Source organism: Eumetopias jubatus, unplaced genomic scaffold (genome assembly GCF_037043125.1).
Source record: "Eumetopias jubatus isolate StellerSeaLion01/CBP00866 unplaced genomic scaffold, mEumJub1_p1.0 scaffold_8, whole genome shotgun sequence".
Lineage (NCBI taxonomy): Eukaryota > Metazoa > Chordata > Mammalia > Carnivora > Otariidae > Eumetopias > Eumetopias jubatus.
The window spans coordinates 132,012,271-132,026,148 of record NW_028274814.1 but is presented as its reverse complement, the minus strand read 5'-3'; the positions used below and the strand labels follow the sequence as shown (position 1 = coordinate 132,026,148).

At 53.9% G+C, this 13,878-nt stretch overlaps 1 protein-coding gene across 1 annotated transcript in view; it reads right to left on the bottom strand.

The window, feature by feature from the left end:
• The window catches only part of TRIOBP (TRIO and F-actin binding protein), a 53,231-nt gene that overhangs the window by 30,942 nt on the left and 8,411 nt on the right, over positions 1-13,878 (bottom strand). The window contains exons 5-7 of the mRNA XM_088025376.1: positions 8,627-11,246; positions 3,591-3,705; positions 1,735-2,880 (exon numbers count right to left, since the gene is read on the bottom strand). Coding sequence (XP_087881502.1) covers positions 1,735-2,880; positions 3,591-3,705; positions 8,627-11,246 — 3,881 coding nt within the window. The remainder of the gene's footprint in view (positions 1-1,734; positions 2,881-3,590; positions 3,706-8,626; positions 11,247-13,878) is intronic.

Here is a 13,878-nt window from a genome sequence, read left to right as displayed (position 1 = left end):
GCCCGCAGAGCTCTGCATTCATCTCCGTGGAGTAGAGAGCAAATGTGGGGTGGAAGGAAGGGCAAGGGGAAGCCATGCCAAGGATTTGCATAGAGGGTGACCAACTGGCGCCCCAGCAACCTGGTAAATGCCTCTGCGGTGTCATTCGTGAAATGCCCTTAAGCACCTGGTGCTCCCTCCCGCCCCTCCCTAGTGGCCATGGCTAACTTGCCAGGGACTCCGGCGCCTCACCAGGGAGCAAGTGCTGGGAAAGACTCTTTCCGGTAGACCAGGCCAGGCAGCAGTGTCCCAGCATCCACTGGGCCATAGCACCCCTCCTCCCTGAGCTGCCTGTGGTCCGTATGCCTCCCTGACAAATATGACAGCTTCTTGGGCGGGGGCTCCAAATTCCCCAGTCCCCCTCTGGCCAGGAGGGCAGGACCTAGTTGGTTCATCCCTGCATCTCTCTGGTGTCTGTGCATTGAGTCAGTTGGAAAGTAAGTAGATAAAAGCCTCAGGGAAATACAGAGGAAGGGGCTCCCCAGTCGGACCCTGTGCTCAGAGGCTTCACAACATGGCAGTTAAAAGCTGGGGCTTTGGAATTGAAGCTTTGATCTAATTTCTCACAACTTATGCATGTGTGACCCCCAGCAAATGCCAGACATGTCTGAGCCTTCTATCAGGCTGAGGCATACATGGCAAAGGATGTAAGGCACCAGGCTCAGAACCCAGTATAGTGTCGTCCAGGAGGGAGGTGGCATTGGGCTGGACATCAAGGAAGTGAGGGCATTTGGATGAACGAGCAGGAGCCTCCAAATCACCCCAGCGGAGCCTATGAGGGAAGCAGCTGGTCCCATTTTACAGGGCAAGAGAGGCTGGGTGCCCCAAAATGCATGCTGCATTCCCAGTGAGCTGAGACTAGCTTGCCCTGCTCTGGCCTCCCCAGCCGCCAGCTGCAGGTAGATGCTCCGGGCAGCACCAGCGTACCACTGACTCCGTGACCCCGCCCCTGGGGCGAAGGAGGCAGGGAAGGGACCTGGTGAGCTCCTACTCCGTGTCAGGACTGGGCCTGCCTTGCACATGGGCCCTCATTTAAATAGCCTGGCTTAGCAGCCCGCTCAACCCAACAAGCATTTGTGCAACCTCTTCTCTGTGCCTAAGAGGAGCTGGTAGGGGCCAGAAAGGGCTAAGTGAAGCTGTCCAGACTTTGAGGAACTTCGAATAGGGCAGGGTGGAGGGGACTTGACCACACTGGTTGCGGTCCAAGCCAGGGTCAGGTAGGAACCACCAGAGGCCGCAGGAAGAGGGCCTGCACAGCCGGGAAGGGGGAGCGCCCTGGGCAGAGCACCTTGCTTGAAGCCCCGGGGTGGTCTGCGCTGAGCCGTCCCATGGGATCCGCTACCCCAGCCCCAGCCCTCACTAGCTGTGAGATCTCGGGTAGTTTAACCTCTCTGTGCCTCCAGTTCCTGATCTGTGAATACACGGTGCCTTCAGGTTGCTGTGGAGATTAAAGGAGGAAAATACCCAGAAATACCCAAACCAGGGCTTAGCAGCTAGTAAATGCTGGTCATCAAAAAGTGTGGGTCGTTATCACTGCTGCCCAGTTGGGTGGTTGGGAAAGTGTTGGTCAGGAGGGAGGATTAGGGCTGAGCCTTGGAGGGCGTGCAGGAGCCAAAGAGAGGCCTTTCTAAGGATCCTTGTCTGGGCGGGGCGGCTTTCTTTTCAGGCTGCCCCTTGCCTGTGAGACAGACTTACCTCCCAGTCTGGCAAGCTGGGACCCTCTGCAGGGCTCCTGTTTCCCAGAGGGCCCAACTCCTCCAGACCAGCCTTAGCCGAGGTCTCTGGTCCACTCGTCACTTTGGTCTTTGGCCACTGGGTGGCGGTGCAGGCAGGGCTGGGTGGCTGGGCAGAGCTCTGGGGCCACTGCCCAGCGCTCTGTCCATTGACCAGTGTGGACTCCTCCCAGCCGTCAGGCTGGCCCTGTTGCTCTAGCTCTGGGGCACCGTTTGTGCCTGGGGAACCCACCTCTGGCCCTGAAGCCGGGGCTGGGGTACCCCAGTGTCCAGCTGGGTCCTTGCAGGGCAGCTGGGCCTGCAGGAGCTCCAGGAGGCCTTCCCAGTCCAACCTGGGAAGGTGGGAGGTGAGCGTCAACTCCTCCGTGCGGGCCGAGGCCCCTTCTCTGGGCGCCCCGAGAAGGCCCACGAGGTCCCTCCCATCGAGCTCGCGTCGCCTCTCAGGGCTGTGCAGGTGTGCGCACATTCCCTCAGCCCCCCAGCCCATGGTGGTGGGTGTCTCAGGCCTTTGGGATTTCAAGAACTCTGCTGGGCCTATCCTGGAGTTCTCTGGGGGGCTCTTAGGCTGGTGAGCACTGGGCAGCTCCTGCAGGCCGCCCCAGCCTCTCTGAGCTGACCTGTCGGGGGACTCCCGCAACCCATTACTAGGGGGCTCCTCCCAGGCCTCTGCCTGCCCCCTGTGGCCGGTGGGGCCACCCAGCTGCCCCCAGCTCTCCTCAGACTCCCTGAGAGGGCCCCTCCAAGTTCCCTCTGGGGCTCTGGCAACCCCCCGGCAGGGCCCCCCAAGTCCTTGCCAGTCCCCCAGGCCTGGGCCCTCCTGCAGGCTGTCGCACCCTCTCTCCAGATGTCTGTAAGGGCCCTGAGTTCCTGGAGGCTCCTCCAGACTCTGCCACCCCCCCAGAGGCTGTCTTGGGCCCGCCTGGCCACTTTCCAGAGGTCTCTCTGTCCGCCGCTCCCTCTCAGGGGCCCTGGCTGATGTCCTTGGGGGCAGCGAGGACCCCTGGAGCTGCCGGTCCCCTTCAGGCCGCCTCTCGGGGCTCCTGGGATGAGGGGGCTCTGCTTGGCTCCTCCGGGCCGGTTCTGCCTGCTTCGCAAGGGACTTGGTTACCTGAGGATGAGGTGAGCGGGTGGGTGAGGCTCCAGGACCCTGACTGGGTGGTCTCTCTCTAGGACAGAGACTGGCCTTTGCCAGGCCTGGGGAGAGGCAGGCTGTCTTCACAGCAGCCTGGATGACAGCAAGCCACAAAGTACCTAGGGTCCCTGATTTCCCTCCCTGGGCAGGGGAGGGGGGGGGGTCAGCTCTTTCCTTTCACCCAGTCTCCTCACTTTCAGAAAGAGATCTTTAAAACGCTGCTTACTTTCCTACCCACCCCCGCCCCCCGCCAAGATATTGATTCCAACCTGTGCTATCAGGTGCTGGAACTTCCACCACCAATACCCCACCCCACTGGGTCGGGCCTTGCTCTCTAAGAGTTTCTTTAAAAATACGAATGGCCACCCTGGAAGACATAGCCCTTAAAGCCGGAATGATGCATCTGGGGCTCTCCCTGAAAGCTTTTCAAGATAGCAGGTGCCTAATGAAGGAGGGTGACGACATGGAAGGGCGATCTACAAAGGACTAATGTGGGGTCCTTCTCAATTTTGCCAAGAGCTGCTGGCTCTTTGGGAGAGGGGGAAGCTGGAGGCCCATGATTGGGACTTGGACCCTTTCATAAAGGACCTCCTTCCCAAGACCCAAGCCTGGCACCTGGGGGAGGGGAGAAGCAGTGGCCCACCTCTCGGGGCTGCAGGGGCCCGGGGCGGACTGGCAGTGCTCACCTCCCTGCTGAGGGCAGGGCTGGGCTGTCTTCGGAGAAGGTGGTTCTGACCTTGGCTGGGCCGCTGCGACTGCCCCTCGTCCCGGGCCTGGAAAGCCCCTGGTGCCTCGGACTTCCTATGAGCAAAAGCAGCCGCCCCTCTGAGGGCCCTTGGGGCTGTCCCACTTCCAGCATCCTGGGTCCTCTACTCCCGCCCCCAATCGGAGGAGATGTGGGAGACTGGGGGGCCCGCCATGAGCTTGTTGAAGGGCTCTAAGTAAGGGATCATCCTCTCAGGTTCTCAGTTTCCCCTTCTGAAAAATGAGGATGGTTGACCACTCTAATCTGTCTACCTCAGGGGGCAATAAAGTGGGGAAAAAGGGTAAGCACAGGATGGGGGGCTTAGCCTTGGCCTTGACTGCCTCCTGTCTCACTCAGTACTTCCTGTTTCTGACCACCACCCCACGAGCAGCCCACCACTCACCCCTAGACATGAGCACCTACTGTGTACCAGGCACTGGGCACACATGATCGTAACAGCACACATTGAGCACTTCCTATGTTCCAGGTGCCAAGCACTTGACCATCCCACTTTCTCTCACGTACCCCATGAGGTGCGGAGGGGAGATGCAGAGAGTTATGTACCCCCATATCCCATTCTTTCTGCCCTTTTCCTGTCCACATGGTGAGTTTGGGATTTCCCAGGCCTGTCTTTCCTCCCCCTCGGTAACTAAGAGGGTTCCAGCACTTAGCCTTGAACACTCCAGACCATCCTAGCTGTCAGTAAAAGAGCTCTGAGCAAGATCAGAAGGAAGAAACATCCTCTACATTTCCAGAAAGTCCAACATAAACTGTTCACGCAAATGTCACTTCTAAGACACCTGGACTCCAGGCATTGTTGCCACATCCAACAGAGATAACCTCTAAGCTGTAAAAAGTCCCTAGTTCCAGTTCATTGTCTTGCTTAACAATGAGTAGCTGTGGTTGTTAATATTTAACATGACATCTCTGTTGAAAGGTAGCAACCAGACAGAATCTGGGCACACCTCTCCCGTCCCGTATGTAAGGGCATCAAAACCCAAGACTCAACAGCTCCACTGGATGTTTATTTCAACAGGTCTGACTTCATCTAAATGGACAAAGGGAGCTGGGTCTCTAATGGCTGGACTGACCTGAGGGAAGCCTGAAAGAGATGACCCGGTGCCGAGCCCCAACTGAGCCAGCCAAAAGGGAAGGAAGAGGGATCTCTGCTCACCAGACCTGTGCTCTGCCTTCAGCCTGTCTCTCCCTTGGGAACTACACTGAAACTCCACAGAGGCTTTGGAGAGTAAAAGAATTATGAGTTTGGGCTTTGTTGCTGTTGTCTATGGCTTTTGCCAATGTCATTAGAATAAGACCCATAAGGTGCCTGGGTGGCTCAGTTGGTTAAGCATCTGACTTTGGCTCAGGTCATGATCTTGGGGTCCAGGGATCAAGCCCCGCATCAGGCTCTGCGTTCAGTGGGGAGTCTGCTTCTCCCTCTCCGTCTGCCTCTCCCCCTGCTCATACTCGCTCTCTATCTCAAATAAATAAATAAATAAAATCTTAAAAAAAACAAAAAACAAAAACAGACCCATAAAGTAAGTCAAGTTTTTGTAGACTCACAGGAAGCCAAAGTCCTCTACCCCGGAGTTAGTGTTTCTGAGTTTAAGTGCTGCTTGATCAGCTTCTATTTTTAATCTATCTGAGACTAGGAGGGTTCCTTGCTCTGTTAGATCTGAGGCCTCAGAGGGAGTTTTCCCCAGAACCAGGTGTTGGGGGCTCCACATAGCGAAAGCTCCAAATGACTAGGCTGGGGAGGGTAACAGAGAAGACTGCTCAGTGCAGGGCGTACAGGAGAATGGGTACCCCTCGAGTGGATGCACTTTCTGTATAAACTCCAGCTTGCCCAACGATCATCCCTTCTGAGAAGTTTCCCCCATGTGGAATTGAGAGATAGGAAGAAAGGACTCAAGAAGATTCTGAGAAGCCAACGGAGAACCCAGTCCCCTCGGGCTGCCTGTTCCTCAGTGTTGGTGTGGCTGCAACAAGGGAGACGAAGCATATTTCCTTTGGAAGCTTGGATGGGCTCTACTCTACTTCCAGAAGGTATTAAAGGACAAAAGCCATCAAGTCTAGCAAATTCCATGAAGGCTCTGTTTTACATTCAAGAGATTCCAAAATGTTTATATGATGCTAAGATAAGGGATTCCAAAGGCATCTAGAGGGGGAAGAATGAAGCTATCAAGCCAAAACATCTAATGCTTTAATGGGATAGCCCTTTAAAAGAAATTTTCCAGGCTCAGTTAGACAATGCTTGGACAGAGTAGATGCTCAATAAATACATGTTGAATGAATATATGGAAGAAAATAAAAGCATGGCTCTCTAGCCACCCACTCATAACTTTCAGTCTGTCCCTTACAGATATTTAAATAGGTTTTAAAATTTCATCTTCAGACGACAAATGTTTTTCTATTTGGAAAAAGTGCCATACAAGAGAAAATAACTTACGTACTCAGTAGAGTTATAAAATCTTGATTAATAGTAAATAGTCTACTTCAAAATGTAGACATTAAATATATACAATTTTTTGTCTATCAGTTATACTGCAATAAAGCTTTTAAAAGGTAAACAACTTCAAAGAGAGTAAAATAAAATGAATAGAAGTATCTATGGAAAAATAATTAAACGGTTAACAAGAGTATAAACATATTCCTGACTTCTATTATAAACTTTTCTCTCTCTCAAAGTTATTGCCATAAGGAAAAAAAGAAAAAGAAGAAAATATAACTCTGGTATAAAGACCTTTAGTGTCCCTGCTGAATTATCAGATAAAATCAAAAGTATGCACATTGATACTGGACCAAAAATAGTAATCATAAAAAAGGCCAAAGACAAGGGGGTTTTTAGGGCAGTTAAATACTCTGCGTGATAGCATAATGGTGGATACATGCCATTATATGTTTGTCCAAACCCACAGAACGTACACCATCAGAAGGGAGTCCTATTGTAAACTATGGACGGTGGGTAATAATGCCATGTCAATGTAGGTTCACGGTTTGTAACAAATGCTCCACTCTGGTGAAGGCTGTTGTAGTGGGGGGAGACTGTGTGTATAGGGCGGCTGAATGGGAAATCTCTGTACTTCCCATTCAATTTTGCTATGAACCTAAAACTGCCCTAGAAAAATTAAAATGTGTGTTTTTTGTTTGTTTAAAGACCAAAGACAGAATTACAATAATGATGGAGACCCCAGAGGTTGTCACCTGGGTAGTAAATGGATAAAACTTACCGGAGAAGGAAATCTGAAAAGTAAGAGATAAGGTTTCTCAAGTAGATTCAAACCTAAGAGAAAATACTGCCCCAAGGAAAACAAAGAAGAATTCTGGAATGCAAAATACTACCCGCTCCCGGGGTGATGGAAAGTTTCTCAAATTAGGTTGTGGGTGGCTATACAACTCTATCTCAGTAAATACACTGTAATGTACTGAATTATACACTGTAAGTTTTGAGACTTCCAGACCTACTTTTTTGGGTTCTTTTAACCTTAACTAATGGTATTCCAGCCCCGGTCCTTGAAAACTCTGGGGCTGGAACTGCGGGAGAAGGAAATCTCAGCCAGATCGAGAGGAAATGTTTTCCCTCCCCGAGCTGTGCCAAAGCAGACGCTTTGGGTCATAAACCACCTGTGCGGCCCTGCTGACCAAAGAGACTTGCGGGATACTTAGACTGGACTTCTGGCATTGTCGCCATGTCCCAGGAAAGTGACATTTAACTTCTACAAAATTTGTAATTCTATAAGTTCTCTTATTTAAACTATGTGGCTTTTGGGACGCCTGGGTGGCTCAGTCGTTAAGCGCCTGCCTTCGGCTCAGGTCATGATCCCAGGGTCCTGGGATCGAGTCCCGCATCGGGCTCCCCGCTTCGCGGGAAGCCTGCTTCTCCCTCTCCCACTCCCCCTGCTTGTGTTCCTCTCTCTCACTGTGTCAAATAAATAAATCTTTTCTTTTTTTTTTAAGATTTTATTTATTTATTTGAGAGAGAGAGAATGAGAGATAGAGAGCACGAGAGGGAAGAGGGTCAGAGGGAGAAGCAGACTCCCTGCTTAGCAGGGAGCCCGATGCGGGACTCGATCCCAGGACTCCAGGATCATGACCTGAGCCAAAGGCAGTCGCTTAACCGACTGAGCCACCCAGGCACCCTCAAATAAATAAATTCTTAATAAAATATCTGGCTTTGGCCATTCATTTTAAACTGACATCTCGGGGCGCCTGGGTGGCTCAGTTGGTTAAGCGACTGCCTTCGGCTCAGGTCATGATCCTGGAACTCCAGGAACTCGAGTCCTGCATCCGGCTCCCTGCTCAGCAGGGAGTCTGCTTCTCTCTCTGACCCTCCCCCCTCTCATGTGCTCTCTCTCTCATTCTCTCTCTCAAATAAATAAATAAAATCTTTAAAAAAAAATAAACTGACATCTCTGTTTTCTGAAATTGAAGGGGACCCATGAGTTTTCTTGGTTAAAGTAGAAGAGAAAAAAAAAAAAGAAAGAAAAGAATTAAAAAAAATTTTTTTAAAAGCAGAAAAGAATCATAGGTACTTTCTTTTCCTTCATGTAAGAAGGAAAAAATAAATAAACCTGTGATTCTGGATCAAAGAAAGGGTTTGTGAGTTTAACCTTATTTAAGGTACTAACATTCTCCCCATTTTACAGATGAGGAAACTGAGGCTCAGGTAGGTTAAATCACTTTACCAGGTCACATAGTCTGGGGAGTGGGTTTGACCCGGGATTTGAACCCAGCCCGCCTGACCCTGGTCTTTGCTCTTAACCACTAGGCTATACACAGTATCACTTGGTTTCCAAAAAAACCTCCTAAAATGTGGAAACAGAGATGAAGTGACTCGCCCAAGGTCACACAGCCAGTCAGTGGCAGGATGGGGGTCTGCACCCTTTCCATCTGCCAACCTAAGCCTGTGAAACTTCCACCTGTCCTGCCGCCGAGACTCCTCCCCAGCCCACCTAGCTGGCCCCGCCCTGAGCTCACCTGCGCTCTTGCCCGAAGAGGCGCTCCACCTCTGCTCGGCCAGGGCTGCGGGTGCGGCCCCCGTTGCTGCACTGGGGCCCTGGCTCCCTCTGCGCCAGCCTCCTGGGTGGGGGCAGGTCAGCCAGCACGGTGTACTCTTCCCTCTCCAAGTTGTGCCTGGTCTCCCCAGGGGCTGCTGAGCCCCGGGAGCCCCCCGAGCTGCCTGGCGGAGGTGAGGGTTCCAGGAGTGCTAGGTCACTGGGGGGGTGGCGGGGTGGGGAGGAGGCTCTAGGTGCATCCCGGTGCCCGATGCACACTTGGGGGGGCAGCATTGGGGAGCCATGCCGAGAGTCAGTGGAGGGGGCCAGGCTCTCCATACTAGTCCCTGGGAGATCCTGAAAGAAGAGGGAGGGCTCAGGGGCCTGGCGTGGTGGGGACGAGAAGGAGGGTGCATCCCGGTGCCCAATACACACGGGGGTAGGCATGTGGGGCTGCTCGTGCAGAGAGAGTGTGGAGGGGACAAGGCTCTCAGTGCTAGCCCTGGGAAGATCCTGGAATAACAGGGAGGGCTCTGGGGGCTGGCGCGGCGGGGAGGAGGCCCTGGGTGCATCACGGTACCCAATACACACAGGTGGGGGGAACTGAGGAGGGTCATGCTGGGGGGACTGAGTCTCAGCATCTGATGTGTCTGGGAGGAAGGGGAAGGGGTCAAACTGGGTGTGGCGGGGGGGTGAAGAAGCCCGGGGGGCATCCCGGTGTCCAATGCACACGGGTGGAGGTATATAGGGGGGATTATGGTGGGGCGATTCACTCTCAGGTGCGTGGGGGTCTGGGAAGAAGGGGAAGGGGTCATGTTGCAAATAGCGAGGAGGTGAAGAAGCTCGAGGGGCATCCCGATGCCCAATACACACAGAACATGGAGGCTGGGAGGGCTCAGAAGGGGTCTGGGGTGCCCCGCGGGTAGCAGGGTACAGAGGTGAAGAAGTCCGAGAGGCACTGTGGGGGCCCGGGTTACGGGAGGAGGAAGCGGCTGGAGATGGTGAGTTGTGTCGAGGAGATCCGGAGGAGAGAGGTGGGTCGCGCTGAGTTGGCCTAGTAGGAGATGAGGTCTGAGGAGGCCTGTCCCCTTGGGTTGGCCGAAGGGCAATGGAGGCCCAGGGAACTTCACTTTGCTTGGAGCGAGATGGGGAAGAGGTTCGGGGGCCTTCAGTCTGGGTCGGGCGGAGAGGAAAGGAGGCCCAGGGAATATCTTTGTTAGTACGATGGAGAGAATTCCTGGGATGGTCCCGTTGTGTGCAGCATTGAGGGGAGGGAGTTCTAGGGTTGTCCCGCCGAGAGGAAGACTGTGGATTGTCTCGTTGAGTATAAGAGGTTCTAAGGTTATTCCATTGCATGTAAGAGGTTTTAGGGTTGTCCCGTTGGGTAGAAGAGGTTCTGGGGATGTTCTGTTGAATACAAGAAGCTCTGGGGTTGTCCCGCTGGGTGGTTCTGTTGGGAGAGGGGGCTCTGGGATTGTCCCGCTGGGCACAGGATGTTCTGGAGTTGTCCCGCTGGGTGGCTCTGTTGGGAGAGGGGGCTCTGAGATTGTCCCGCTGGATGGTTCTGTTGGGAGAGGGGGCTCTGGGATTGTCCCGTTGGATGGTTCTGTTGGGAGAGGGGGCTCTGCGATTGTCCCGCCGGATGGTTCTGTTGGGAGAGGGGGCTCTGGGACTGTCCCGTTGGGCACAGGATGTTCTGGAGTTGTCCCGCTGGATGGTTCTGTTGGGAGAGGGGGCTCTGGGACTGTCCCGTTGGGCACAGGATGTTCTGGAGCTGTCCCGCTGGGTGGTTCTGTTGGGAGAGGGGACCCTGGGATTGTCCCGTTGGGCACAGGATGTTCTGGAGTTGTCCCGTTGGGTGGTTCTGTTGGGAGAGGGGGCTCTGAGATTGTCCCGTTGGGCACAGGATGTTCTGGAGTTGTCCCGTTGGGTGGTTCTGTTGGGAGAGAGGACTCTAGGATTGTCCCGTTGGGCACAGGAGGTTCTGGAGTTGTCCCGCTGGGTGGCTCTGTTGGGAGAGGGGGCTCTGGGATTGTCCAGTTGGGCACAGGATGTTCTAGGGTTGCTCCGTTGGATGGTTCTATTGGGAGAGGAGGCTCTGGGGTTGTCCCTCTGGGGAATACATGTGGGAAAAGAAGTCTGAGGGTTGTCCTGTTGAATAGAAGAGGTTCTAGAGTTGTCTTGTTGGGTGGCTCTGGTGGGAGAGGAAACTCGAGGACTGTTTCGTTGGACGAAGGAGGTTCTGGGGTTATCCCGTTGGGTGATTCTTGAGGGAGAGGATGCTCTGAGGGTGTTGTGCTGTGTGAGAGAGGTCCTGGGCATGTCCTGTTGGGTGGATGAGGTTTTGGGTTTGTCCCGCTGGGCAATTTGTGTGGGAGAGGAGGCTTGGGGGGTATCGAACTGTGTGGAAGCAGTGTGAGCAACATCCCTCTGGGCAGAACAATGAAGAGAGGAAGCCTGGGGGGTGGCACTGCGAGGTCCGCCCTGCGGTGTCTCACAGGAAGCCGGGGTTAGTGCCGACCGGTGCCGCTCCAAGAAGTACCCACTCTCTCCCCGGAGCTTCGCCCAGTGCTGTCCAGCGCTTCGGCTCCCACTGCAGGTGTCTGGAGAGAGGGGAGAGGCAGGTTCAAGATAAGGGGAGGAGTCTCACACACAACCTCTCTTTGTCCCCTGGGAGAGATGATTAAGGCAGAGCCCACAGCCCCTTCTTAGAGGACCCACTGTCCAGACCAAGTGAGTCCACCCCTCGGAGTGAGTTAGATCGGACGAGGCTTAAAGGTCTCTCTCAAGCTGAGGCTGGGAACTTGACACTGAAACCCCAGCTGACTCAGTCACTGGGAGGTAGGCTCCAGAGCTGAAAGGACATGTCGACTGGGGATCCCTGCACAAATTTGTAGAGAGCTCTTTTGACAATAGCCCATGGGACCCAAGAGAGGGAGAGGTGGGTCTGGGGGCAGCTACCTAGCAACTTCCCTTTCCCTGTTCTACCTCCTGCGAGTGAGTTCTGAGAACTCCCCCCATCTCTTCTAAGGAGCCTCTTTCACGTGTGATAGCTCTAGAAAGCTCCCATTCCTTATACCCAGAGAGGCTCCTGTCCTGGATGCTCTCAGGGCTGCCCTGAGCCCAGTATGGACTTTTGTGAACCTGCAGCATGGACCTCACCTGGGAGTTTGCTAGAAATGCAGACTCTCAGGGCCCCCGCCCTGGGTGCACTGCGAGGAATCTACATTTTAATAAGATTCCCAGGTGATTTGTATGCACATTACAGTCTGAGCAGCCCTGGTCCGAGAGATTAATGTAACTGCCCTAAACAGGGACCACTTCACAACACCCATTCCCAGGGAGGGACCACCATGACCTCAGTGTCACCCTCCAGCCCCCTCAGCCCTTGGTCACCCAGCATGTGGTGGCCCCCAGCTGTGTGTGTGTCCCTGGGCCGGAGCTTCAGGAGAGGAATGAAGGGTATGGTGGCTTCTGGAACGAGCCACCACTGCTTTCATTAAAGGCCATGCTTAAGGGGCTCCTGGGTGGCTCAGTCAGTTAAGCGTCTGCCTTTGGCTCAGGTCATGATCTCAGGGTCCTGGGATCGAGCCCCACATCCAGCTCCCTGCTCAGTGGGGAGTCTGCCTCTACCACCACCCCCCAGCTTGTGCTAGCTCTCTCGCATGCTCACTCTCTCTCAAATAAATAAATAAAATCTTAAAAAAGAAAAGAAAGGCCATGCTTAAGATGCCCTCCCCTCCTGCTTAGAAAGCTCTGTCTCCTCCAAACTTTCTGACCTGCTGGCCCCGAAGTCTGAATTTCCAGCACCTAGCAAGGGACCAGAACCAAGCACATAGCAGCACTTAATTTTTCATTGTTGTTGCCCAATGCCTGACGCCCCATGGCGTTCCAAATGGGCCGGCTTCTCTTATCCGCCTCCTCCCACCTCCCCCTCAGCCACCCACATCCCTCGCCTGGATGGTTGCAATAGCCCCCAGCATCTGCACTGGGGGCCCCAGGTCATCATCCATTCAGGGAGATCCTTTCCAAAAGCAAACCTGGCTAGATCACCCCTGCTTACAAGGAGGGACCAGAAAGCTATCAGACTGGAGGAGACTAGGAGACATGGTGTCTCCATGCAGTGTGGGTCCTGGATGGGAGCGCAGGACCACAGAGGGACGTTAGTGGGGAAAACGGATGAACCCAAATAAAGTCTATAGTTTAGACAGTGGTGCTATACCAATGTTAATTTCTTAATTTTGATAGCCGTACTTTGGTTTTGTAAAATGTCAACATTAGGCGAACCAGGCAAAGGGTTGTAATGGAAACTCTCTGGACTCTTTGCAACTCTGCTATAAATCTAAAATTATTTCAAAATAAAAGATGGCAAAAACATCAGGGGCTCCCAACTGCATTTGGAAGAAAATCCAGGGACTTCACATGGCTGGCGAGGCTCTGGCCACCCCCACCAGACTCCCTGCTCCATTTGGGAAGGGGCCCCACCTTCTAGTTTTCCACTGTGTCTCCCCGGCTAAGGAAAGTGCTGAGCACACAGGAAGGGCTCAATCATACTGTGCTGCCCGCCTCCAGCTCTGAGCTCTGCCTCACCCTTTGAGCACGGGTGCTGGCTGAGATGGCGTTCGCCACCACTCCCGGTGCCTCACAGTAGGGTCAGTGCCCCCAGCCCAGGCTTCTTCCTTGCCCGCCCACCTCGAGCATCCCTTTCGGCCTGGCCCCCCCAGGATCTGACCTCTCTCCCACAGCCCCCTAAACGCGCACACAGGGCAGGCTCTACATAAGTCCTAGGGCACCGTGTCCTGTCCCTCGGCCGGCGGGGCTCTGTGCAGCCTACCCCTTGGAGTGTGCTTTGCAAACTAGGAGGAGCCCAGAGCGGGATGTCAAGGGGTTCCTAATGTCTCATCCTGGAGTTGGTTAACTCCTCCGGGGCCTTGGCTCCCTGTCTGCAGTGTGGGAGCCTGCCACCAAGTGGACAGTAGTGACTGCCTTCGATCAAGAAGGGCACAGAGTGAGGGTTCCCCCCACTCCACTGCCCTGTGTGAGAAGCAAGAAAGCAGGTATTTAGTACAAAATCCCACCTGCCTATTAGGCCACTCTCACTCCGGGGAGGCATTTGGCTCCCTGCGTCTTCTGTGATATTACTTCTTCCCATGCACCCTCTCCCCAGGGCCTGAGAGGGCAAGGCAGTGGGGATGGGGCGGTGATAAGATCTGATTCATGTTTTTGTTTGTTTTT